The 27,206-nt window shown below is 45.7% G+C and overlaps 1 protein-coding gene across 15 annotated transcripts in view; it reads right to left on the bottom strand.

Annotated features, from left to right (window-relative positions):
- Positions 1–1,439: 1,439 nt before the first annotated feature.
- The window catches only part of CAMK2B (calcium/calmodulin dependent protein kinase II beta), a 208,959-nt gene continuing 183,192 nt past the window's right edge, over positions 1,440–27,206 (bottom strand). For 6 of the 15 annotated variants that reach the window (XM_083588544.1, XM_083588543.1, XM_083588542.1 and 3 more), the window contains 8 exons: positions 26,821–26,949; positions 24,637–24,765; positions 23,325–23,453; positions 21,983–22,111; positions 16,433–16,508; positions 14,389–14,483; positions 11,606–11,840; positions 1,440–10,644 (listed from right to left, as the gene is read on the bottom strand). In XM_083588544.1, coding sequence (XP_083444670.1) covers positions 11,608–11,840; positions 14,389–14,483; positions 16,433–16,508; positions 21,983–22,111; positions 23,325–23,453; positions 24,637–24,765; positions 26,821–26,949 — 920 coding nt within the window. In that variant the 3' untranslated portion in view covers positions 1,440–10,644; positions 11,606–11,607. The remainder of the gene's footprint in view (positions 10,645–11,605; positions 11,841–14,388; positions 14,484–16,432; positions 16,509–21,982; positions 22,112–23,324; positions 23,454–24,636; positions 24,766–26,820; positions 26,950–27,206) is intronic. The other 9 variants (XM_083588539.1, XM_083588538.1, XM_083588537.1 and 6 more) reach the window with 3 other exon arrangements.

The following is a 27,206-nucleotide window of genomic DNA, read 5'->3' on the forward strand; positions in this document are numbered from 1 at the left end:
ACAGTTGGGCAAAGAAGTCTAAAAGGGCATTTCAGTTGTAAAACTAGAAAATAGGGGAGAAATACATCGAGCCCCAGTCCCTTGCTCTGAGATAAGTGTCATCATTCTGTTTGCAGGTTTGCACCTGTAATTTAACATTGTGTCATCAGCAATTCTTAGGACAGATATTCCTATAACTTTAAAAAGAACACCCCAAGGAGAAACACGAAAGAGGGCAATATATTGGTCAGTAAAGATGACATGGGGTGGGAATGTGCTTCAAATCATCTCTGTGGCATAGCAAGGGCAGTACATTCATTACATTAGAGCAGGTGCTTGCCCACAGGATCCCACCCTCATTCCTCCCCTTGCTGAAATGAGACTTGATAGAAGCGTTCTGTTGTAGCCAATATAATATATTGCCATGTGTGCTTGGTTTGGTGTGGGGTTTCTCCAGTTCATCTCCAAAGGTGTCCAAGGGGCCCAAAAGTTTGGAGACTGCTACATTACATTGGAGACTGCTTTTAAATAGTCAGCTTCTCAGTCTGACTTAGTAATGGGGATTGCGCTACTAGTGCCTTGGCACTAATGGTCCTTGCCCCTCCATCTCCAGAATTCAAGTGTTACTTGTACAATATGTGCGGTTTCTCTTTGAGAGGCGAGAAGGAATGTCTGAAGATTCTCTCTTCTCATGAAGGTGAAGGCACCTAGTTTTTCTGTGGAGCAGTTTCTTTCCATTGCTTCCAAGATTAATCCCGCTCCTGTGCCTCTACCTGGGTCTGTTGTCAAGGTACACTATGCAGTAACCAAGCAGGTCTGAGTCTGAACTGTACCTGGATGGGAGACCTCCTGGGAACATTATGTATGCTGCTTTGACCACATGGGAGGAAACATATTTACATATTTAGAGCATCCAGTACAAATGAACTGGATGCTCTAATCTTTCATGATTGTATCAGTCCTGTTCAGTGGGCTTTCTTTGTGCCAAACTCTGTTTCCAGGTGGTGTAAAGCTCAGGAACATGATAATGAGACAAAGTTGCACCAGTTGTTTTGTCCCTTTTTGTGGTTTTTTTTTTATTTGCAGTTTCCCGAGACAAAAACAAAGTCGGAATCATTTTTACACTTACAAGGCTCAGAAAGAAAAGACAGTGAAATGGCAAGAAAAAGAAAGGGAGAGTTTTAAGTCAGAAAGAGGAAAAGATCCACCAGCATTCATGGGACAGACTAACAGCTCAGCTTTGCTTTTAGTTCTCATAGATATAGATATATATAGATTTTTTTTTTCTCTTTAAAGGTCATGCAAAAGAAAATACAACCCCCCCTCCCCCAATCCAAAAATACCCCCAGCAACGCACTTAGTTCCATAGTAAACAAGGTGAACAGCAAAGGGGAGGAGGCCCCGGTACATTAATGTTTTAATAATGAAACACCTGTTTCAACATGCGGCTTGTAAAAAAATTTTTCATATACATGGATGTAGAGACACTTCTCGTTTGTCTTCCACAGAAACCGTACAAGCATTCTAGTACGTCCCCATATTTGAATTCTCGCTTTCCTTGCATGTTTAATCCAGTACCCACCTCCCTGTTTCCAACCCCTCCCCTGGAAAAGAAATGCAGAAATAAAGGTGCTCTGAGAGAAAGGCAATTCAGCCAGAATGTGTTGGCTCTAAATGTTATCTCCTCCCTGGTTTATGCTGGATGTTCCTGTCTTGGAAGCACTATCTCCTCAGGTGGGTATGCAAAGGTGGGGGATGAAGATGAGCCACCATAAGCTTAGATTGCGAATATGAATTTGGAAGAGAAACACATTTTTGACCTAAACCCTAGTAGTCTGCATTCTGTTCTTAGCATCCCCTGCCCTGGGCAGAGAGGACGCAACTGGGTTGGGGAGGGGAAGATGCAAGGGAACATCGTCTCCTAAGCCTCATCTAGAAATAGGAGCATCATTTAACACTTCCTGCACTCTTGAGCTCCTCTGAACTCTTCTCTGGTGGGTAGGGTGGTGCAGTGCAAAGCCCAGTCCTGAGATGGCAGGAGTAAGAGATCTAAACCTCTTAATATAAAGTGCTTTCAATGCTGTGTCAGTGCTGGTGGGACAGCCTCCCCCACCCCCCACCGCTGCCCATTCCCTCTTCTCCCCCCCTCTCCCCCCCTTCAATTCTCCCACCCCTGCCCAGTCATTCTGTCTTGGTCCAGTTGCCCTTACATTCAATAGCCATGCGAAGTCCTGCATGAAGCGATGGGGATGGCCTTGTAGGAGGGCCTGGACAAAGGCCACACTCAAATGCCATAGAAGTTCTCGCCACCCAAGACAGAATCCACTGCATTTCTAAGTCGCTGAGGAGTTGTCCACTCCCTCCTACCTCTTAGCAATGGAATGAATCAATGATCCTTGCTTCACTACTTCATAATCATAGCAGAGATATCCTGGAAGACATCTAAGTCTATCAACTGTACAAGGCAACCTGGGCCCTCGATAGCAGTACTATATAGGACTGTGTCTATTGATCTCAAGCAGCTTGTCAGATTTGGCCTAGTAGGTCCAGAGGGATCAAGAAACAAATGTGCAAAGACAGTTCATTACATAAAAGGTTTGCATGACCTTTGTCTAACCACTGAACCACAGCCTAGCCACAAGGCACTATGCTTTAAACACCTCCTTATTTCCAAGTGAAGATTATGGCTCCTTGCCCTTACAACTGAAGCTTGCAGCGCCTTATGTGCAGCTGTTTATTAGGCTCTGAATCCTGCACTCAAGGTGTTTTCTATCAGTATGTGCAAAATTGCAAAGGCCAGCAGGGGGACATTCCTGCCATCATGCTGTCCGAGATCTCTTTTGAGGACTTTTAAAAACAAGTTTGCTTATTTTGGAAAGCTCTGAGATGATTCTGCATTGCATGCACATCGCACGGTTCGTGCCTTCCACAGACGTTTACTTCCTTAAGAATGTCTGAAAACAGGCATGCAATAGGTGACATTCTCTTAAAGTGCATATCATTTTCTTTGCTGAGAAAACTAGGTGTGCCATAGTTCGTTCTTTCCTTTTGGGGATGCAGATTACGTATGGACTGAACACAGCAATAGAATAGAGAATTAAGTTTTGTGCTAACGAGAGGTACTGACTCTACAACATTTAGATCAGTGAAACGTGCCAAGCATAGATATGAATAATAAGAAGGGAGGTGCTGGAGATTTAAACTGAGAGTGGTACCAGAGTGGTACCCTAGAGATTAAACAGAGTGGTATTTTGTGGCAGGAGGGCGGGGATGCTACGCGTCATCCTCCCAGGTGATAGGCAGGTTTCATTGAACTTGGTACTTTCAACTTTTGTACACCACCCATGATCAGTCAGGTGCAGTAAGGTCATCAGAAAAGTTGGGATGCAAGCATAAAATAAGCACAGCTGAGCATTGTAGAAATGGCACAAATCCAACCCCTTGTAACATGCACATGTACTAGCAATAGGCTCTGACCCCCAAGTACTGTTTGCTAGAGGTGATTGCAAGCTTCACCACACAATCCTAGCTCTACTAGTGTTTTCTACAGAATTACAAACCTCAGCTTCCCTTTCCAGGGGCAAACAGTCTTCTACCATAGAAATGTTTGCATCGTATGCATTTTTTTCTGCAGTCTACAAAAAACACTTATTTTCCTTATCCAATAGGCTCTAGTTCCAATAGCTCACTGCCAGCTGGGTAAAACACGGAATTCTTATTAAGCTCACAGCTACTTGCCAAGTACTGAGGTGTGGAACTCGAGCTCCTCCTAAATGTAACCTGAAATTATATCTACAGTGCAGAGAAGCCAACGAGGTCTTGTATTCTAAAGGGTTTAAATGTCTCATCTTAGGCTCCTGTACCTTTTAACAGTCATGTAGAAGAGGCATGTGTACCTTGCATGACACACTACACCTGTTGAAAATCCCTTCATCTACACAACTGTGGAAAGACACCGAAACCCCTTCTTCTTTTGCACGTGGCAACCCTATTTGATCTTCCTTCCCGCGGTGTGTGCAATTCAGCCAGCTTCAAAACATTAGCCACTGTGACTCCAGATGTCATGAAGGGGGGCTTTGACTTATGCAGAGCTCTGCATATTGCACTGGGCTCCAAGTGGAATGCACAGCAAAACCCTCTTGCAGACTCTGGCATGTTTATCCACAGAAATTGAAAGCACAGAGAAATGCATTCTACAACAAGTCATCTATATTCCATTATCTACCATCGCAAAGGACAGGTTCAAATTACACCAGCACGCTGTCAGGTGAATAAAACTGAGGAAGGGTAATTGGGCAAGAGCTGCGCTTAAGTGGCAGTTCATGTGGAATGAAAATATAGACCAGCCCAGGTTTCTCAATTTGTACGTCATGCATCAGTTTTCAGTACTCCATTCAAGAAAAGGTTGATCAGCCAACACCGGAAGCATATTGGAGGTCTTCTCAATCTACAACCTTTAGATACAAAGTGAGGCCAAGCTTGCTGGTACATTTGAAACTGTTTACACACACAACAGGAGAAGCTTGCTTTTCTTACAAGTTGCTTACATTTTCTCTGTTTTTAGCAACTGACTGGTTGCTGGTGTGTGCATGAAGTTATCAGAGCAGAGGATGATTTGATGGATAGATGCGGCACAGAGCATTCATAGCATTCCCTTAGCGCCCCCTGGTGATCACTTCCATCTAAAGAACAAGCAGGGCTGCTTCATAGTGAAAAAATATCCTGGTTCAGATGCAACAGGAAACCATGACTTCCTGTTAATGAGAATGTACTGTGGCAAGCCTCATGCTCATACTCTCCTCCTCGGGGAACTGTGATTTCTTCTGAGGCTAGATGAAACCAGAATCAAACTATGGTTCGGTTTCGTATATTTTAAAAATCTAGCCAGTTAGAATCAAGCAGGATCCCCAAGTTGGGACATAACAACAGCAGCAACAGACGTAGTGGGTTCAAAAGGAAAAGTAGCAGCTGTCACACTCCTCACTGCCCCAGGTCTCACTGCCGTGCAACTGCATAATGGAAAACACAGAGTTCCCATTTGTCTAAACCAGATCACTGTGCAATACACGCCAAGGACATCCTGCAGTGTTGCATAAAGTGTTGAGCCCTTCCCCTTGTGCCACACACAATTAGCTTCTCAGTATCCTGTGCAACAGAGCCTCAGTATCCTGGCATTCCCTCCTTGGCCCTGCTGTGCAACTATCATGAGATATCAGCCCTGACAATCCTGCTTAATAGCAAGATTCTTCCACTCCTTTGTATAGTCCTTTTTTACCCTGGCTACGTGCTGGTGACCTAACTCCTTTGCTCCTAAGCAATGTTAAGATATAGTTCTTTATTAAGGAGAGGATCCTGAAACCCATTTCACAGGGGGCTTCACTTAAAATGAGCAGAGTTTTCCTGACCCTTCTGGGAAGGGGTTTTAGGTGTGGAACTTTACTGTCTATTCATTTGAAACCGGGTGGGGGTGGGGAGATAAAATGCAGCAATCTGATAAAATGACGTATCAGTATAAAATATAATATAGTCCCATGTATGAGAAAGCTATGGGCTCTAAGTGAAGTGCACAGAACATTACTGTTGAATTAAGTGCTGTGCGGCCTTTTCTTTTAAACTGAAGTGTACAGTTCTTAATTTTGTTGAGTTCAGCTTGAGGTTTACAACTGCATGCATCGTCAGCATATTAAGTTGATTTGTGAATGTGGACTTGAGCTGAATTGGAAACACAGGTTTGATGGTCAAGTAGACGCAAAGGTGGTGTAATATGAATGAGAATACATTTTTGAGGGCCCAGCTAGATATTATGGAATGCTGTGGTGCAACCACCAACCCACCGTTCTGTGTGAGGTGCTGATAACATCTACTTAGAGAAAGGCATAGCATCATCTTGGTGTTTCCAAGCCCTTGACAAACAGTAACCAGTGAAATGGAATCAGGAGAGGAAGAACACTCTGACCTAGTTAGATGCCACTGGAAAGATTTGTGGAGAAGACACAAATTGGTCATCTTTAATTTGGTGTCTTTGAGAGTATTGGATGGAAGATGATTTAGATATGCCTGATAATTGAGAACTTCTTTTATTCTTGCCATGACACCTGCATTAAGGTTGCTTCTAGCAGGAAGACTGGCTCCTTTGCATGAGAGGACTACCCCATTCATTGCCAAAGTAGCAATCTTCTTGTTGCAAACCGTGGTTGAAAGAGGAATTTGCACTCCCAGTCCCTGGCTTAACATTGGCTCCTCTGCCAAGTAAAACATGGATATGGTCTTGGTGGTGGAGCCAACAGACTGCTCGATGAGGAAGCTTTTCCAAAGAAGATGGTCTGACATTGACTCAAGAATAATCTATCAGGTGTAGGATGGTAATAATGGAAGACTAATTTGTGGTGACCTGCTTGTCCCAAAGCTCTTCAGAGCTTCTAACTGCTGCATCTCTTTATAAAGAGTCCAGTAAAACATCCTTTGTGCCCATACAGAGATTATCTGCATGTAGGAATCAAAAGAGAGCTGTTAACGATATTTACGAGATGGGGTGATTCCTAAGCACTAAAATTGGATTAATTAACCTCATTTTACTACCACCTCACAATTATATACCCAATAGTTTATAAAAATACTAGTGATAGGAAATCTGTAAGTTCCTTTGGCAACTTGTTTTGCTGCCCATTGATTCACATGAGCAGAATATTAGTTGTGCACCCATGTTAGTGTGAAAGCCTTTCCTCTAACTGTAGCTAATGGAAATGCAATAATGGCAAGCAGGGCTTTTATTTACCAGCTGGAACTCGGCTCCAGCACCTCTCAGGTGGGCGCCATTGCCATTCTAAGAGAACGAGGGAGGTGTTCATCATGAGTTCTGGCACCTCTGTTTGTGGAAAAATAGCATCGATGGCAAGGCATAAGAGTCTGATCTTTAACCTGTTCTAAAAATCCAAAATGCTGCATCTTCCCCTACCTTATTGTGCAATGCTTCCAGCTGCTGAGGTCAGCACTGGTGGGAGGGAAACGGGAAGCAGAGCAAGAAGTATTGCCCTGAAAATGCACTCCTATTGTCAGAATTTACAGCAACCATTTGGCACGAAGGTAAGCCCAGCCTCCTGTGCTGACCTGCTTATTTAGCTGGGTGAGCAATGATCTGAATGGATCACAATGTGTGTTTTCTGGGTGGCTGATGCCCTGATTCAGAGCTACAAACCCATTGAAAAGATAGCAAAAGCAACCTTGGGCTAAAGCTGTTTCTGCACCAGCACCACATTTCATTTCCCACACCTCTACTGACCTTCATGCTCGTCCCATATCCCTAAGTGTTTCCTCCTCTTTGGGTTTTTTAAAACAACAACACCAAGCCCACAATGATGCTGAAATTGCACAATTTAAACATTTTGAGATAAATTCACCTAAGTAACTGATGCCTGTGCAACGTCAGATGATGGCTTGCTGACTGGGAGACTGCAAAAATTGTCATGCTTCAATAATCAACTGAAGAAAATTCACTCTTGAATTTTCTATCCTTTGGCTGTCCAAACACCACCAGCAAATCTTGCAATTGCATTTCACTAGGTACCGCCACCCTTTCCAGAAGCAGGAATGCCTTCCTAACATGACTGAACTGAGAATGCCTGCCAGTAGGTCCCATGCCAGCCAAGCCTGCAAATCTTTAGGAATCGCAGCCCTGCTTTAGCAATGCCTGCAAGTCCTGCTCTTACAGTATATACATACCCAATTAAAGTTTTCCAAACTTTGCAACCTTGAATGAGAGGCAGTGTGTTCTAGCAATTAAAACTCCACACTCTGGAAAGATCCACCTAGGTAGCTGCTGTACAGCCCTGTTTTTTTCTATTCTATGTTAGCACCCTCTCTGCAGCATTTGGTAAGACCCTTTAATGGGCACCAGGCTGTGTTACTAAATGCAGCAATCTCTGCAACAACAACAAAGAACTGTTTCACCGCCTCCTAAGCCTCTAGATATACGCCCGACTGGTTTGACCAACAGTCCGAGGAAACTCTTCTTAGAGTAGATATGAATACACCCCATTAGGCATAGGTGAATCAAGGCCAGGTGGGAGGTGGCACAAGTAAGATCAAAGATGACAAAAGAGCCCTTCTCAGATTATTTCACCATAATAACAGTTTTCTCTTTCTGGGCAAAATTTTCAGACCTTCCCACTATAGCCAGAACTGCAGCATGACACTCTTCCTCACTCCTTTCACAAGCAGCTGTATTACCTGCGATTTATCTAACCAGCAGCATACTACAAAAGAAGAGTGCCAAGACATGACGGCTCTTGATTTGACATGGTGGCAGAGGGAGGTGTGGATTTCTAAAGCACCTAGTAGCACTGCCTAATTTTAAACATGGTGCTTTTGCCCTGCCCCCCGCCACAAGTCCTCTATCATTATTCCCTACTCCGATGTTTAAAATCTTTTCTTGCATCTCCCCACCCCAATACACTGGTTCTGGAGAGATGATTGGACGACCCCTTAACTGAAACCAACAATGCCACTTTGCTGGCTGGTCAGAGTCCACCCTGCAATCAGTGGTTTGCTTGACGACTCCATACCTATCGAAAATATGCTTATGGCATGCTGAGCAGAGGCAGGAGGAGGAGTAAGTGGGAAACCGCCCAATTTCGCAGCCTCCAAAACTTGTTCCTTGTAGCCTCGGCCAAGGCCAGCGATGCAACCCACCCCAATCTATCAACCAAAGGCAAGAGCAGCGTTTGGGCAGTGAGGTGCTGAACAGGCCATGTGCCTGTCTCCTTTGTGACTATGAAAGGGGGCAGGAGGGAGGGGGCCATTAAGAGGAGGGAAGCTTCTTTAGGAACAAACATCCCTATACTTCATACATCACCCAGCTCTCTCGGCAAATATCAGCTACCCGCCATAGTAAGCAGAGGACAGTTGTTTGTACCTTGCTTTTTTGCTGGGGTTGGTGGGGGGGACCTAACGGAGCTGTGGTTGGTAATGGATGCAGCTCCACAGCATTTTGCTTGCACTGACCCATAAAGAGACAGCAGCTCCCTTCTTCCTCCACTAGGGCTTGGTCCATTCAGAGCATCACCCGCTTCCCCTTTGGCTTGGCTTGTTTAGGGCTGCCTGCAGAGTCAGCTCCAGAAGCTGCCTGAATTGGTTTCCTCTCTCCTGCTAGAGGAATTTGCACAGAGTTTGTTGCCAGGAGGCTCTTGCTCTCGGTGAGTGAGCTGGAGGGAGCGAGGGAATGGCCAAGTGCAAGCTTAGCTGACCAGCCCTCCTCCTTCGCGGCTGATGAAAACTTGAGAACTGATCCGCAAAGGCAGCAAACCAGCCCTTTTGTGTTTGTTTTTCTTCTTTGAAATCAACACGGGTTTCTGCTCAAAGGAAAAACACAGAGGAGAAAGCTGGGCTGGACTTTCAGAAAGCAAAAGCCGACAAAATGCCTTCCAAGGAGGTACCCGCTGCTCCCTTCTGTTGGGCAGGGAGTCCAATTCTGAGAACTGTTAAAGAGGATGAGGTTCAGTGGTGTCACCCTTCCTCCTCCCTAGCTCTCCTAATCTAACTGTCACGACTGTCCCAGCCAGCCCCATTAAGCCGGGGCGGCCTTCCCCACCGTAAGCAAGCCATGGCATGGGCACAGGCACGACGACACAACTGTTGGTAGCCCTTTGGCAAGAGGTCAGGGTCAGGGATGCTTGGGAAATGTGAGTGTCAATGAGAATCCAGACATTCAAAAAAACCTGCAAGTGAGACCTCTTTATATCTCTAAGGCTATGTTACCCTTCGCGTGAAGAACCCGTCAGCCTGGCCATAGCCAAATGCCACCGGGTAATCGCTGGCTCTGGGTTAGCATGGGAGGGGCCCAGAAAACAAAGCCCCACCCCCCACCCCCCATCCCAGAAAGGGTCACCTTCTAGCCAAAAGAAGAACAAAATAAATAAAGAGTCTGAATAATTATAATCATCATCATCATAATCCACAATCACAGCTAGAGGAGAAAAAAAACGGTCAGCCCGAGAGCTCAGAAAGAGCATCCTCCGCAAAAACAAACGGTAACACAGGTCACAGACTTCCAAGCGCGAACACGACCACTGGAGAAGGCCCATGCTTTGGCAGAGAATGCAAATACTGTAAAAGTTTTTTTTCTGGGTTTTTTTGTTTTATATATATATATATATATTTATATATATTTCACCTAACAAACTAACACTGTTCAACACTGGGGTCGACACAGGGAGGTGGAGCCTTTTTTTGTTTTTGTTTTGTTTGTTTGAAGTTGAGACATTTTTCATTGCAACACCTGGTCACCTAAACAGCCGGACGGACGGACACAAAGAAATGGAGTTGGTGGGGATTTGGGAGGCGCAGTGTGGCCACGCTGCGAGTCGGACAGCTGGGTTGGTTCGACTGGGTTTGCTGATTTATTTTATTGATTTAGAATCAAGTCTGGTTGGATTTTTTCTTTTTTCCTTTTTTATATATATACTTTTTCCTTTTTTTAGATTAGGGGTTTTTTGTTTTTTTTTTCTGCAAACACAGGCACTGGAAATGAAAGAGGAGAGGATGGGGAAGGGGAACGGGGGGGGGGGACACGAGCATGCGGGCACGTGCTTGTCACCGCTGCTCCCGGCTAGCGGCTCAGCTCAAATCACCGTCTCCTTCGAGATGAAACCAGAATATCCAGCATTAGCTCTGAAAGACACAAGCAGGGAGAGAGATGCTGTGAACAATTGCCAGAGACTATTCCCCCTCTGCAGGCCATACCACTTCCGAGCCTGACTCTGGGCCTTCCTTTAGTACTCTGGCCTGGCTTAAACGTGTTGTCGATCCTGCCTCTTGCTTTGTTGAATGAAAAATAAAAGGGAAAGGTTCATGCATGCGCAGATCTCTTGACGTTTGTGCATCTGGAATGTAGTCTGCTGTACAGAACCGTCTTCAAATATCTCAAGGGCTGTCACATGAAAGATGGAGCAAAGTTCTTTCTTTGCTGCTCCTCCATTGGGTGGGACCCGAACCAATGGATTCAAGTTACAAGAAAAGAGATTCCAACTAACTTTCTGATGGTAAGAGCTATTTGACAGTGGAACTGACTCCCTCGGGAGATGGCGCACTCTCCATCCCTGGAGGTTTCTAAGCACCTGTCAGGGATGCTTTAGCTGAGATTCCTGCATTGCAGCAGTTTGGACTAGATGACCCTAGGAGCTACCTTCGAACTCAATGATTCTAACCACCTCACCGCCTAGGTTAGCCTCTGTCCCCACCCACCACTGAGAGTCACCTAAAAAGCGCTGGAAATGGCCCCCCCTCTTGCCTTGGTCTTACCCAGGGCTGTCTTCAGTATATCCAGCGCTGTAGTTCAAAGATCCCTCCAGCACCCCACCCCCCATTTCCCAGAGTTGCCGACCTTTTTACAGCACTGCCGGCAGCTTTGCGGGGCTGGAGGAGGTGGGCAGCAGCTAGAGGGTGGTTCCTCTGGCAGGGAAGAGGCGGAGGCTCCGGGCATGGCGCTGCTTCAGTGAGGCGGGTGAGGGCAGCAAGCTGATCCCGGGAGGCGCCGCGCCCAGCCTCCGCCTCTTCCCTGGTGCCCTACAGAACTTGGCGCCCTGGTGCCCCGCGCCACTTGCCTCTATGGGCAAGTCGCCCCTGGTCTTACCTTCACTGGAGTGGTGCCACAGGTGCTCCCGAGCAGTGGAAGTGGACATTCTGCCACTTGCCATCGTGGCGGTGCCAGACGCGGGTCTCCTCCGACTGGCAAGTGCGAGGGCGGCCCTGCCCATCAATGTACTGCGTCAGGCGGATGTAGGCAATGCAGGCTGCATCTTCCCCAATGATGTGCACGTGAGGGTTCAGGATGGTTGTGTGAATGGGCTTGTTGTTCTTAGATAACACTGGAAGGGCAGGAACAGGAAACTAGAGTGAGTTTGTGGGGATGGGCTTGTCGCAGAGGGGCGGACGTTCATGCTTACAGTTACTTTCCTTCCCCTATGCTGTCGTGCGCTAACAGACAAAGTGAGTAACCCTGACTTATGTTAAATAAGAACTCAGTGCTGTCACTGAGTGATGGCTCCCCCCCTGCTCTGGAGCCAGACAACAGTTTCAGATATGGATGCAGGCAAGGAGCGAAGGATCTGGCAGTGTGTCAGGATGAATGGAGAGGAAATTATACGCCAGTTAATGCAAGAAAACAAGGTCTTTCCTTCCTCCTCCCCCCCACACTTTTTCAAGGAAAACACAACCCCTGAGGGGGCAATTCTCTGAATTTGCTTGTTGATTACTAGATTACTTTGTCCTCACCAGAAAGTAAAGGTTTGCATTCTGTTGAGCTGAGTACGGAGGAATTAGGCTGGCACACCTGGGAAGATACTATGAGAATTGGTGAACGAGTTGGTGGCGGAACAACCACAGACGCAACTGCACAGCCCTGACCTCACCACTGCCGCACCCTGCCCCAGCCCTATCCAGGCAGGTAGCAGCAAAGCTTGCGTCAGGAGGGCAAGCTCCCTCACAACTGCTGCTACTGCATCTAGCTGAGCATTGCCTGTGCAGACCAGCAACAGCTTCCCGGGGTCTTAGGTGGAATAGGGGTTTCCTCATCACCTGATCTCTTTAGCTGGAGATGGCAGGGAATGAACCAGAGTACTTCCCCAACCCAAACATTTGAGATCAAGTGGAAACACCTTCTTAACACTACCGCAACGTTTGTTGATGGTGTGGTATATGGCACCCGCATGAGAGGGTGCTCTCTATATCACCATCCCAACTGTGAAACACACTCCCCTCACAGATTCCTGGTTGATGCCAACCCTGATGGGTTTTAAGAAGCTGGTAAAGACATTTCATGAGGCCATTGGGTGCCATGGACTGGCTGGATGCAGAGGAGTGGTGGGAGGCAGTCGCCCGGGGATTGGTGGTGGGACCATGATGAGTGGTCAGAGGGAGAAGAGGGAGCAGACTGGGAGGAGGAGGAGGTGCCAGAAGCTGAAGAGGGAGCAGGAAGAGGCTGTGGCAGAGAGCCATCCAGACTCAGAGGCAGGATAGGAGGTGGGGCCAAAAGGCAGAGATGACGCCTTCAGGCTGTTGAAGAAGCCAAGGAATCCTTCGCTCCTGCTGTGACCAGCTCCCCACCCGCTCTGGTCTCCCAGAACCAGCAGTGTATGAAGAGGGCAGAGCAGAGACAGGCAAGGCAAAGAAGTCTCAGGTTGCCTGGGAAGGAGCCAGGGGTAGGAGGAGACTTAAGGAGTTAGTTTACTAGAGGAGGGTTTTCCCCCCACTCTTGCACTGCTGTGATGAAATGTTGATTTATTGTGGTAATCAGTTGAATTTGTTTAAGATTGGTTCATTAGGTATTAATACATTTTTATGGTCTGCCCACTCGGTGATTGAGGTGGGGCTCCTCCAGACAACCTATTTAGTCAGCCTTTGTTCTGATTTGCTTTAACAAAACTTGTGTGTAAGTCAGACTTGTGGCCAGTTTCTACTGAGGATTCCTTCATATTTGTTTACAGTACACTAATGAGCATTCATCCTGATTTGCTTGCAGGGTGTTTATGTATCTTCCTGTTAAACATTCATTCATTCCACACTTTTCAGTGCATTTCCCATCACGTTCCTAATGCGAAAGTCTTCTGTTTGCACCAGAGTGACAGGGAACTTCAATTCATTGGTGCAAACCTGAAGTTCCAGTATGCCCTTGAATAACCTCCTGCAAAATAGTGACAGTCTGGATTCACCCTTTGATGAAGAGCGGGTTATAAACTTCCTCTATAAATAAACAAATAATCAAGCAAGCCCTCATATAACAACAATACCCTATAGTTGCAACACCCTAGAGGTCCCGGGCCCTAAGGAAGTTAGATTAGTCTCAGCCAGGGCCTTCTCAACACTGGCTCCGGCCTGGTGGAACGCTCTGTCTCATGAGACCAGAGCCCTGCGGGATCTGATTTTTTTCCACAGGGCCTGTAAGACAGAGTTGTTCCGCCTGGCCTTTGGCTTAGACTCAATTTGACTCCCTCCCCCTCTTTCTTTCTTCCTTTCTCCTCCTGTGATGAGGCTGCGTTTTAATGTTTTAATGTTGTATTTTAATCTTTTTTTTTAGTTGTATTTCAATTAATTTGTGTTTATTATTGGTTGTTAGCCACACTGAGCCCGGTCTTGGCTGGGGAGGGTGGGGTATAAATTATTATTATTATTATTATTATTATTATTATTATTATTATTATTATTATTATTATTATTTCACCTGTCCCTACAACCAATATAAGCTGGTTGAAGGGAAAAGTAAAGAAGTAGGAACCTTTCAAGGACAAAGGAGCTGCCAAATGTCATTCCTTACGCAGTTATGTTCCTGAGTTGGGAAGAGAAGTGGCGGAAAACTCCTGTCAGTGGACAGGAAGACTTTCTCCCTCCCATATCTTACATGCAACAAGATATACTTACAGTTTTCAAAATAAAATCTGTGGAAGTCCATCCCTTCAACAAGGTTGCCCAAGGCTTCTGGTTCGAATGAAGTTAGGCCTGGATCACATATTTTTCTAGACAGGCAGGAAACACAGAGAGATGCCTTACTAGCAGTGCCACATGGAGGCATAAGACTGCCAGTGAAGGATAGGGCTATCAGCCCTTAAGTCATCTGTATAACTTGAGGGTTGATTTCAAAAAATTCCACTGGAAAAAACTGTTATGTCCCTGTGGAGATGGCAGTATTGAGTCAGTGGCTCATGTGCTTCTGTAAAGTGAGGTTATTACCCTTCTACTATTGTCCATGCCGGGTTGCTCAACCATTGCTACTGTGTCCTTTCTTCTAGCAGATCAAGAAGATAGGTGATAGCAAAAACTGCAAGGTTTTTAGTAGGGGCCATTAGAATAAGATCTATTATTTGATCTATTTGATCTATAATAAGATCTATTATTTGTAAACCCCCAAAATGTATTTCCCAGTGTTAAGTTTTTACCTCTATCTTCAGTACATTTTATTTTATTGCTATGGCTAGTGGCTGATGCAAATAAACATCCTTCTGATTCTGATAAGATTATCAGTGGCTAAGAGCCAATATGGTTATGTTCTACCTTTATGTTCAGGGCTGGTCTAAAGGCCTAGATACCCAGAAATCTCTTTCATTTTCCATCAAAGCTCAGGAAGCCTGAGCTATTGTATTCCACAGAATGCATCTACCAAGAGAGGAAAAGATCTATCTAACCGAGAAAGGAGTTGGATAAATAAATAAATATTCAAAATAAACACGTCAATATGATCCAATAAACTGATGGGCTACATCATCTGAAGAAACTGATTATGGGTGTCAAAATGTGCTTTTCTGATCGTAAAAGAGGTACTGCTGAGTTGCTCTTTGCTCATATGATTGTAGCTCAAGAACTTTGGAAGCGGTGGCTAATTTGTGCCTTTAGATTGGGTCCACTCAAACCTTAACCGATTTTATCAATGTGCAGAAAGGGACCAATCCAAGTGACTTGTGATACTCAAACTCCAATTAGGAAAAGTCAGAAGCCCAACAAGGAATAACCAAGAGAGTTTTATGAACATTAACTCCTATGTAGATGAGACTGTTTGGCTATACCAGCCACAGAGTGGCTCAGCGAGGCAGATATAAAGGCAATTGTGAGGGAGGTAAAAAAAGAAGTCAGTAATTAAAGTGAAATTTGTTGGAGAGTGTCCTCATTAAAACTCTGTGGGGGCTTCAAGGATATGGGCTAAAGTCACACGAGGCCACCACCTTGCTGAAGCTAAGCAAATCTGGGTCTGGTCAGTGCCTGAATGGGGGAGACTGCCTGGGGACCACATGTAGCACAGCTCCTTTGGGTTCCATGGTGGAAGAAAGACAAGATCTAAATGTAGAATGTAAAATAAATGAGACTATTTATTGGGAGCATCACCGGTTGACACAGTGAGCTAATGGCTAATCATATTTCTGAATGACAAGAGTGAGAGGAACATATCCCCCAGGACAAGCCCAACTGCCATGTTTCAGAGCAAGTGCAATGTTCTCAAACGCGTTTCCTATGGCTATTGGGTAATGCATGGGAGAACCTCACCTTAAAATCTACAGCTACTTTTATTTTGCACGAAGAAGACAGACCTGCTCAAAAACTAGCCGGCAAACTTTTTTTTTTAAGATTCCTGGTGGGGGCATGAAAGATATGGCACTTCCTCCTGTGGCAACATTTGGACGCCCACAGGTAGCTCTGGGATAGCGCAGGTGGTAGAGATTTAATCTCAGGGTTCTGAGTTCAAACATCACATTCCTGCAATGCAGGAGGTTGGACTAGATGATCATAGAGGCCCCTTCCAACTCTATGATTCCAGGTCCCGGTGTCCCCCCCCCCCATTTAAAATAACAAGTGGCACAGTGACCAGCTTAAATCTGCAGATGAAGGGCACTGTATACATTAATGAATGCAAAGACATGTAAAACTGGGTTTTGAGCCCAGTATTTTAGTGAGACCAAACACCCCGTCTACTTACGCATATGCCTCAAAGTCCCCATTGTTCACAGCCTCAATCAGCTGCTCTGTAACCTTTATGATTTCCTGCTTGCGGGCTACAAGTGGAGGAAAGATCCGAAGGGGGAGAGAGAGAGGAGAAGGAAGGAAGAGGAGACATACACAACGTCAGTGAGAGCAGATTCCCTGTAGGTCCTAGCAGAAAACTAACAGCTTTAAGTGTCCTTTCATGCCTCACTCCCTTGTTCTGGGAGTTTATATGAACCACTTCTCCACGGTGAGATCTTGTAAGGAGGCTTACATGACATATGCAGAGTACCATACCTTGAAAGAACAGGATGCAAATGGCCAAGCACATATGGTAAGAAATAGTGACACAGTGCAGGCTCACTCTTAGGAAACCAGAAAATACTGATAGCTTTCAGCAGGGCAATATTATATCCCTTATTCACCACAAACACGCTACAGCAAAAGTATTTCTTTCCTTCTGTCCTGAAACTGCCCACGATTCTCCCACAATGATACAGACTAAAACGGCCAAGTACCTCTGTAACCAGAACATATAGGAGGAGATCTGGAGAGATGCAGGAATTTGCAAGGCACCCAAGCGACCCAGTTAGAGCAAGCTCTATGAATAATGCAGAACCCAAGTGGCGGAGATGGTGTCAGTGGCCTTGCCAAGGTCATCTCTTGGGAGCAAAAGCATTTGGAAACTTGTGCCCTCATGGGGCCTGGAGAATCCACTCCACTCATGCTTGCTGTGCCTTGACGGAACCCCCAATCCTCTCCCACTTGGATGCTAGACTCCCATTAACAGAACTGAGTGGGAAGTTGGGAAGTGGGCATGCATGAGGGTGGAGGTGGGAAGCCCTTCTAAATTATAGCCTCTAGAAAGTTTGAATAGGTGCAGAACCCCTATGTATGACTGGGCAAGGAGAGCTGCATAGGAAGACTAGCAGACCTGGGGAATCTCAAGCAACAAAGACCCCACCCACATTTTGTGGACAAGTTGGACCCATTTGCCAAAAGTGCCACGTGTGGATCTGAGTGACAGGGATTCAACGTCCACCTTAGCCAAGGGCTTAGAAAATATGGCTTGCCAAGCATGTTAATGGTCTACGGAAACAGACTCTTGACTCCCTTTTCTAAAGCACGAAAATGCTTTAGAATCAAATGCTTCAATCAAACTTCCATCTTCACACAGCTCTTCTGACTCACCCTAGATCTCCTGTGTTTCCCCAGCTTGCAGCAAAACTGATCCAAGAAAGCTCATGGACCCGGGCTCTGTGTAATTGGTCCCATAAATGCCTCTCTTTCAAGGTATAATTATACTGCTGACATCCTTCTCTCTTGTTCATTTTAAATTTCATCTACTGACATAATCTTGCCTTTGATCTGGTACCTCTCCCCCACAGGCAGAGTACAAATGCAAACTTGCCACTTTTACTCAAGGTGGCTCAGGACGATTCCCCTGCCTGAACTAATGTTAATCTTTAGCTCATGTTTCTCAAACGTGTGCATGACAGAAGATGATATGCATGCAAATGAGCAAATGGGAAGGTAACAGTTAGTTGTTCTTGAACATTTGAGTTTACCTGGGCTGATTCTTTGCTTTGTGAGCACTCCTGATTCTTAGGCATGCAGGGGCTACTTGTACGTCCATGTTTATACTGCGTATGTGTTGAGGGGATTCTTTCAGGGAACATAAAACAAGCTTCTAAGTGGTTTGGCTTTAAAGTAAATCTGTTATGTTTGGGTCATATCCACTGGTAGATCTGCCATAGTGGAAAGTACTTACATCAGGGCACCTGGTTTTTGCTTATCACTGCCCCACTCGCATGTGCATGCGCAAACACACACACACACCCCTACTGCAGCCCTCTTCACCATACCCCATTCTTTTCTGAATAGTAAATCAACTCTCACAAGCAGCTGATATGTGCTTATAAGAGGTATCATCAAAAATCTGGTGTCCCAACTTGCAGGAGTACTTTCTGCAAAGGCAAAGACATCACTGAATATAACACTATAATGTGAAATGAGAGCAGGCCCTTTTCCACAACTTACTATATAGGTTTCCATAGGACAAATAAAGTTGCTTTTTTAGGGGGGGGTTTAAACCTGGGGAAAGCTGCAAAGGGGGAAATGTAACCCTTTCCTTTCCCCAGCATTGGAGTCCCATTCTGAATCGCTCCCCCCAGCTGCACTTACCTTTTCAAAAGAAAAGAAAAAGTAGTGAATCATGTAGCAGACGTCCCATAATATATTCTAGGCACAACCCCAGTGGAGTAATTATACAGACTTTTGGGTTAATCTATTAATTGCAACTGCAAAATTGCCCCCACTATGTTCAAAGCATAATAGACTGCCCCTCTCACTAATGAACTTCCTTAAAATGTGGCCACATTTTAGACATTAAAAAATAAAGATTACCCAGGATTTTAACTGATTTTATATCTACTGCTTTTTGTATTTTTACTGTTGCTTTTGCTTCTGATGCCTTTCATCTGTTTTATATTTGTTTTATGGTTCTCTTTTGCAGGCTATCTTGAAAATCTAGATTAACAAAATTATGTTTAAAAAACCCCTAATGAACTTCCTTCTGTTAGTTTGCATCCCTCTGTATCCCATAAAAATGTGAATGTATGAAACAGTGCTTTCCCCCTCCATAATAAAACCACATCCTATCCTACCCGCTTCTGCACCTATAATCACCAATGTATGGATTAGAATTATCCATCCCCACAGAAAAATGAATTGAGGTTGCAATTCTGTGCACATTTATCTGGGAGGAAGCTATATTCAACACAGAGGGACTTACTTCCAGGTAAACATGCACAGGATGGCTCTGGGAAAGAGCGGGGGAGAACTCTTTAAAGCAGTTTAAAGCAAAACATGTAAATGGATAATTCATTCACATGAAGTGATCGTAAATATTTTGTTGAAACTATTTTGCTGGATGAAGAGGAGCAGAAATGCTGCTCCCCCACCTCTCATCAAGTTGGATAGTCCTCAAGGCCAGCAGAACATCTCACAAGCGCCACTGCCTGGCAGTAAAAATGCCCTTTCATGACACCCCAAATCAGCTGCCGAATAGTAAGACTAGCCCAGGTTGAAAATATACACTAAGCCTTAAAGAAACCAGCAAGCAATGAAAGACAGTACTATCCTGATCCTATCCAGCTACACATTTCTCCTTGAAAATAAACCTAGTCTCCGGGGTGGGGGGGGCTTTAACTTTCCAGCAAATCCAGTTCTTACCTGTGAGCTTGCCAGTCATGCCTGCTTCTGCTTTGAAATGAGTGTTCTCCCTATGCCCTGTCCTAGCACTAGTTGTGTGGCATCTCAGCTCATGTTTGCTGGTGTCTCCCTCCAGCTGCAAATGTGCCAAGCTGTTATTCATCCCTGTAAACCAACACCACTGCCCGGGACTCCCAGGTTTTCAGCAGGGGAAAGAAAGTTCAGGCCAGAGGGAGATGGCCTGAGACCTTGTGACTCACAATCCCGTGGAGAAAAGAAACCACTTTTTCTGCATCTCCCCTGCAGTTGCTACTAGGTGCAGCAAAAAAGCTGTGCACTTTCAGCGCTCGATGCAACAGCAGCAAGAACAAAACATCCTCTGTAGGTGTGCTACTTTGGATAAGACCTGATCAGCCAGAACATATTTTTGGTAATGCAGTTTGTACACTTTTTCTGAATATAATTTCATTGCTGATTTATGTTGTTCACTGCTATTATAGGCGGCTGGGCCAGCGCGCAAACATAACATTTCATGGGGCTGCCTCAGGCGCCTTAGCCCGGGTGGGCGGGGGCTGGAGGAGGCAGCGGCTTTGCTTGCCCAGCCTCAACAGGAAGAGGCAGAAGTTGCACATGGTGATGCTAATCATCTGTGTGGCCGGCAACTGCCTTCTTCCTCCCCGCCAACTTTCCGACATCTTAGTATGCCGCTGTATCATGTAGTTTATGCCGTATTATACCGTAATATTAGCTGGTGGTATATTATAGAATCATAGAATCATAGAGTTGGAAGAGACCACAAGGGCCATCGAGTCCAACCCCCTGCCAAGCAGGAAACACCATCAGAGCACTCCTGACATATGGTTGTCAAGCCTCTGCTTAAAGACCTCCAAAGAAGGAGACTCCACCACACTCCTTGGCAGCAAATTCCACTGTCGAACAGCTCTTACTGTCAGGAAGTTCTTCCTAATGTTTAGGTGGAATCTTCTTTCTTGTAGTTTGGAACCATTGCTCCGTGTCTGCTTCTCTGGAGCAGCAGAAAACAACCTTTCTCCCTCCTCTATGTGACATCCTTTTATATATTTGAACATGGCTATCATATCACCCCTTAACCTCCTCTTCTCCAGGCTAAACATGCCCAGCTCCCTTAGCCGTTCCTCATAAGGCATCGTTTCCAGGCCTTTGACCATTTTGGTTGCCCTCCTCTGGACACGTTCCAGTTTGTCAGTGTCCTTCTTGAACTGTGGTGCCCAGAACTGGACACAGTACTCCAGGTGAGGTCTGACCAGAGCAGAATACAGTGGCACTATTACTTCCCTTGATCTAGATGCTATACTCCTATTGATGCAGCCCAGAATTGCATTGGCTTTTTTAGCTGCCGCATCACACTGTTAGCTCATGTCAAGTTTGTGGTCAACCAAGACTCCTAGATCCTATTACGATGTTGGAAAGCAGATATCACCCAGCCCGAAATGAGACTTCTGAGAAAACATGCGTAATGGGAGCCCTTCATGTGTTCTGTTATAACCAATGAATTCCACCCTTGAAAACGTAATTCATTTGCCATAATCCAGCCCAGATGGAGAAGGGGGGAACGTGTGAGCCTGAGGCTTGCTGCAGCTCATCTTCATAATGTTAAGCCATGCTTTAGCACTATGTGCTAACACAGCCAGAGATCAGGCCTAAGATCAGAATATCAGACCACACAATTCCCAAAGTATGGCTTTCATTTGGCTTTTCCCAGTCGGCACGTGGCTTTACTAGTGGTCTTAAACTAAGACCTCCCACTACCCGGTTTGATTCCCATATTTACCAGGACTGTGACTGTGACTGAACCCGTGACTATCTCCTTGAGGCAGAAGACAGGCTTCCTTTAGGGAGGAAGTAGGACGTGCACCCTAGTGCACCTTTCTTCAAACAACATGCCTCCAACTGGATGGAGAGGGGAACAACTGCAGTGTTTGGACCTCTGGGAGGAAAGATGGATGGAAAATGTCCAATCCCATGCCCATTATTTGTTTAAACACACAGCAAGAGCATTGTAAATCAGTATCTGCAATGTCCCAGGCTTTAAACACAATGCTTCTCCCACAATGCAACCTTGATTTTCAGCTTGTGCCATGCATTTAATGCACTTTCTCTGTTAGCCTGCATTCACACAAGCATAGCTATTCACCCACTGAAGTGAAGTGTTTTCATGTGAAGCCATGCAGCAATACTCATTAGGCTATTTATTTCACACCTACAGTGTAATAAAGAGAACAGAATCTTCCCTGGGGTCTGAACAGAACAAAGTGGGGCTCACAGCTGCAGGCCACGAAACCATGCTACTTACGATCTGAAGGCAGAGGATTTGGGATGAGTGGAATTGGGAAAAGCTGGGTGACAGCTGGCTGTGGCCCCTCAGCTTCTGGGGCTCCAGAGCCCCGTTTCACCATGCTTAGAATATCAGACAACTTGGCAGCTGGTGTGAGACAGATGAAAGAAGGCACGGAGAGAATAATAATAAAACACAAATGAATGGGAGAGTGGAGAGGGACTAGAAAAACAAGGGAAAGAAAGGGGTCAGATAAAGGAGAGCGACTAAGAAAGAATTCAAGGTGAACAGTGTCTCCTGTTCTAGTCTAACCAATGAAGGCAGCAATGGCACTTTCTAAAGAGTAGCTCAATGCTCACATTACAGGAAACCATTATTTTGTGGTTTACTGTGAACACAGCTATCTGTTTTGCTCCTCTCCATGCAACCATAATCCCTGGCTTAGAATTATGTCTGAATTAGGGATCATTATTTGTTTTGCTGAAACCAACCATGATTGGTAAGCTGAGAACCTTGTAGTGTATCACACTTTATTTGCATAGAACAAACCGAATCTGCAAGCTCTTTGCACAGAGCTTGCTGCAAGATTTTTGTAAGGTGGTCTGAGCTTGTGCATAGCCTCCACATGGTCAGGGAGAGCCAAGAGCATTCAGTAAAAGCAGGTAAAGTCAGTTCTTCCAAGTTTATGGATCTGCTAAGCCTGGAGAAGAAAAGGCTGACAGGACATGATAGCACTCTTCAAATACTTGGAAGGGTTGTCACACAGAAAAGGGCAAATACTTATTCTCTGCTGCCCCAGAAGGCAGGACTAGACCTAAGGGGTTTAAGTTGCAGGAGAACAGATTTCAACTGGATATTAGGAGAAACTTCTCAACAGGTGAGAGCTGTTCAACAATGGAATAAATTAACTAGAGGGATAGTGAATTCTCCTGTGATAGGCATCTTCAAACAGACCAGCATCTGTTGAGGATGCTCTAGCTTTTGGTTGCCTTTAATGAGCAGCTCTAGATCAGAAATGGAGAACACGTGGTACTCCAAATGTTGGATTTGAGTTCCCATCAGCCCCAGTCAGCATAGCAAATGGTCACGGGATATGGAACTTGTAGTCCAGTAGTATTTGAGGGGGTTGCATAGGCTCCCCTTTCCTGTTCCAGATGACCAACTAATCCTCATTCAGTTCTATGGTTCTATGAATATAAAAAGCTATGGAAAAGCCCCTGAGATGTATTGTGCCACATGAGCTGTAGAGCACGCACATTAGAGTCAAAGGAGGGCACAGCAGTGCCAGCTGCCACACTAGACTGCTGGAACATCCCTGGAGGCATGGGACAAGAAATCCCATTGACACCACACTACTTACACTGGGCAGGAAGTGGGTTGGCGGCACCTGAAGGTGGGCATGGAAGGGTGATGGAGGACTTTGGCTCTTCGCCTTCAGGAAGCCCAGAGCCCTTTTTCACCATGCCTAATACATCACAGAGTTTTGCAGCTGGGGTGGAAGAGATGAGAGGAGGGAGAGGTGAGAAAAAAACACAAAAGGCAACAAGCAGAAAGAAATGAAAGCAAGGAGGAAAGGACTAGAAAACAGGCAAAGAGAACTGGGTCAAGGAGGAGAGCTTGACAGGATTGGAGTCCCTTTACATCATTCCATAACCTAGTAACAATGCAAGCAATATTCTTCCTAGAATTATTTTCAGTGCAAATAGTCCCTCAACTTTTAAAACTGAGTGGATAGGAGAGAAATAACTCAGGATTAGTCTCAACAACTTGCCCATTACATCGTAAAACTAGTCCTGAATTAGACTGCTCCAGACTACAAATGAGATGGAGGGAAAGAGGGGACTTGCCTAAAGTATAAGCATACAAACAAGCTGGAGTGGTAGCGTTTTTGAGATCAGACCTTATAATAATTTATAATAAGGCTATTTTCCCCCTTTGAGGTAGAACTCAGCAGCCACCACTTACACCCTCCTTGGGTGTTTTTAATGCGGCTGGAATGTGTCCCTGAACTCTGATAATACTTCTTGCTTGCCTGGATGGAGGATAGAGAGGGGTGTGCATGTAGAAACTAATGGAGAGGGGCAAATTCGCACTCGTTGCTCTGCCCACTTTTGCCTCTGGCCCCACTCACCATTGGCATGTGGTTCCTGGAAGGGAATGAAGGAGCTTGGACTGATCTAATACATTTAAGGCTATTTCCACTTGAGGTATGGAGTGGGTACATCACTCTGGGGCTCTCTGCTGCCTGCGCATATGAGCATAATTTATTCAGGGCAACAATCCAAGTTCAATTACTCTGAAGCAACCATTCTTAGGGTGGATCTACACACAGGAAAAAAATGCTATAAATAAGTAGGAAATTAAATTGTTATAACAAAATAAAATAAAAAAAAACTATGGAAAAACACCTGTAAAAATTTCCTGCTCTCTGCCGCCATCTGTTGTTTGTATGCTTATAGTGCATTCAAATTGTTGTTTCTTTACTAATGTAGCTGAGTCCTTATTCACTGACGGTGCAGCTAAGCCCTGTACTGTACCGCCCAGCGAAACTGCCCCTGTTCAAAGTGCAAGGCCTTTCTTTTCAAGGAAAAACAAAAAGAGGGGGACCCCACAAAGATTCTACAGGGTGCTTACGATACTCCAGCTACATGCAGGCGATGCCTGCTACTTACACTGGAAAGGAAGAGGATTTGCAGCCCCTGGAGATGGGCTAGGCAGAGGGATGGAAGGCTTTGACTCTTCAGCCCCTGGAGGCCCAGACCCCTTTTTCACCATGCCTAATACATCAGACAGTTTGGCAGCTAGGGTGGGAGGAGGGAGAGAAATATGAGAAAACTAAACAGAAAAGTAACAGGGGGTGGGGAATGAATACAAAATAAAGAACAAGGAGGAGGGGGCTTAGAGAAAGGAATCTGCTGGGGGGGAACGACTTTTCACGCAGTGAGGATGTGGCTTAGCTTGCGTCAATGTCTACATTTGTTCAGATGTTCTTAAATTTCATGAGACACTAAAGATCCCTTGGTTATTCAGGGGCTGTTGGTTCTTTTTTCTCTGCCACCGGGGGGGGGGGAATGTTGCCTTGGGCAGAACGATGGGACAAGCAGAGTACAGTGGTACCTCGGGTTAAGTACTTAATTCATTCCGGAGGTCCGTACTTAACCTGAAACTGTTCTTAACCTGAAGCACCAATTTAGCTAATGGGGCCTCCCGCTGCTGCCGCATCGCCAGAGCACAATTTCTGTTCTCATCCTGAAGCAAAGTTCTTAACCTGAAGCACTATTTCTGGGTTAGCGGAGTCTGTAACCTGAAGCGTATGTAACCTGAAGCATATGTAACCCGAGGTACCACTGTACAGAATTATTTGGGATTACCCAGATTATCCCAAGAATGACTTTGGTTAGAAAGCAAAAATGTAAGAGCAAAATAATTTTGAGATTCCCAGTTATGTAAATATGGAGTTGCTTATTCAGGGTATCAAGCCTGATACAACCATGTCTTAACGCTACAGTCCCCTTCCTGATTGCATACACCAGGGGTCGACAACCTAAGGCCCATGGACCGGTAGCAGCCCACGAGGCTTGTCTAACCGGCCCATGGCGACCCCCGCTGCCCTTACCGGTGCAGCGCGGGGACCGACTTCCAGGTTGATGGCGCCTGTGCACGGGCGCTCCTCCAACCCAGATGTGTGCAGGAAATAGCATGTGCGCACGCATGCAAGATGGAGAAGTAGCCAGTGTGGTGTAGTGGTTAAGAGCGGTAATCTCGTAATCTGGGGAACCGGGTTCGCGTCTCCGCTCCTCCACATGCAGCTGCTGGGTGACCTTGGGCCAGTCACACTTCTTTGAAGTCTCTCAGCCCCACTCACCTCACAGAGTGTTTGTTGTGGGGGAGGAAGGGAAAGGAGAATGTTAGCTGCTTTGAGACTCCTTAAAGGGAGTGAAAGGCGGGATATCAAATCCAAGCTCTTCTTCATGCGCACACGCTATTTCCGGCACACTTCTGGGTTGGAGGAGCACCAGAAATAGCATGTGTGCACGCACACTCCTCTGACCCAGAAGAGAGCGCATGCGCACACGCTCTGGCCCATCCTCCAACAGACAGAACGTCGACCGGCTCATCCTTTGATAAGGTTGTCAGTCTCTGGCATACACAGCCCTTTTGCAACCTGGTGCCTTTCAGATGGTTCGGACTACTACAATTAATCCAGAACACGGCAGCTAGACTGGTGACTGGGAGCAGCCGCTGAGACCACATAACACTGGTCTTCAAAGACCTACGTTGGCTCCCAGTACGTTTCTGAACACAATTCAAAGTATTGGTGCTGACCTTTAAAGCCCTAAACGGCCTCGGTTCAGTATAGCTGAAGGACCGTCTCTACCCCCATCGTTCTACCCAGACACTGAGGTCCAGCACCGAGGGCCTTCTGGCAGTTCGCTCACTGCGAGAAGCCAAGTTACAGGGAACCAGGCAGAGGGCCTTCTCAGTAGTGGCGCCCGCCCTGTGGAACGCCCTCCCACCAGATGTCAAAGAGAACAGCAACTACCAGACCTTTAGAAGACATCTGAAGGCAGCCCTGTTTAGGGAAGCTTTTAATGTTTGATGTATTGCAGTATTTTAATATTTTTTTGGAAGCCGCCCAGAGTGGCTGGGGAAGCCCAGCCAGATGGGTGGGGTATAAATAATAAATTAATATTATTATTACTCCCATCAACCCCTTAGGCAGCACAAAACTCAGGACGAGGGAGGGGCCCTGCAACACTGAGTAGGGCAACTGCCTTACTTTACGGCTAGAAAAGCTACAAAGGCTCCTCAGCAGCAGTTCTGTTTGGCAGTCCCTGGTGCCGCATGCTACTTACACTGGAGAGGAACAGGATTTGCAACAACAGAAGGAGGGAAGGGCAAAGTGATGGAAGGCTTTGCTTCTTCTGCTTCTGGTGGCCCAGAGCCCCGTTTCACCATGCCTAATACATCAGAAAGCTTTGCAGCTGAGAGAGGAACAGGTGGGAGCAGAGAGGGCGAGACAGGGAAAGAAACCCAATTTTTAAATGAAAAGAAAAGTACCAGAAAGCCATGCAAGAGAATGGAATCAATGTAAGACAGCATGCAAGGAAGGCTTTGGGGTTCCTTCTAGTATTCACAAATTTGGAGCTTCATTTGCCCAATGGTCTCCTCAAATATTTTGTGTGGGAGCAAAGACCCATGTTAGTTTTTCAAAAAAAGAGATCCCTAATATGTTTTACTC

This window comes from Podarcis filfolensis (genome assembly GCF_964270895.1).
Source record: "Podarcis filfolensis genome assembly, chromosome: 15".
Lineage (NCBI taxonomy): Eukaryota > Metazoa > Chordata > Lepidosauria > Squamata > Lacertidae > Podarcis > Podarcis filfolensis.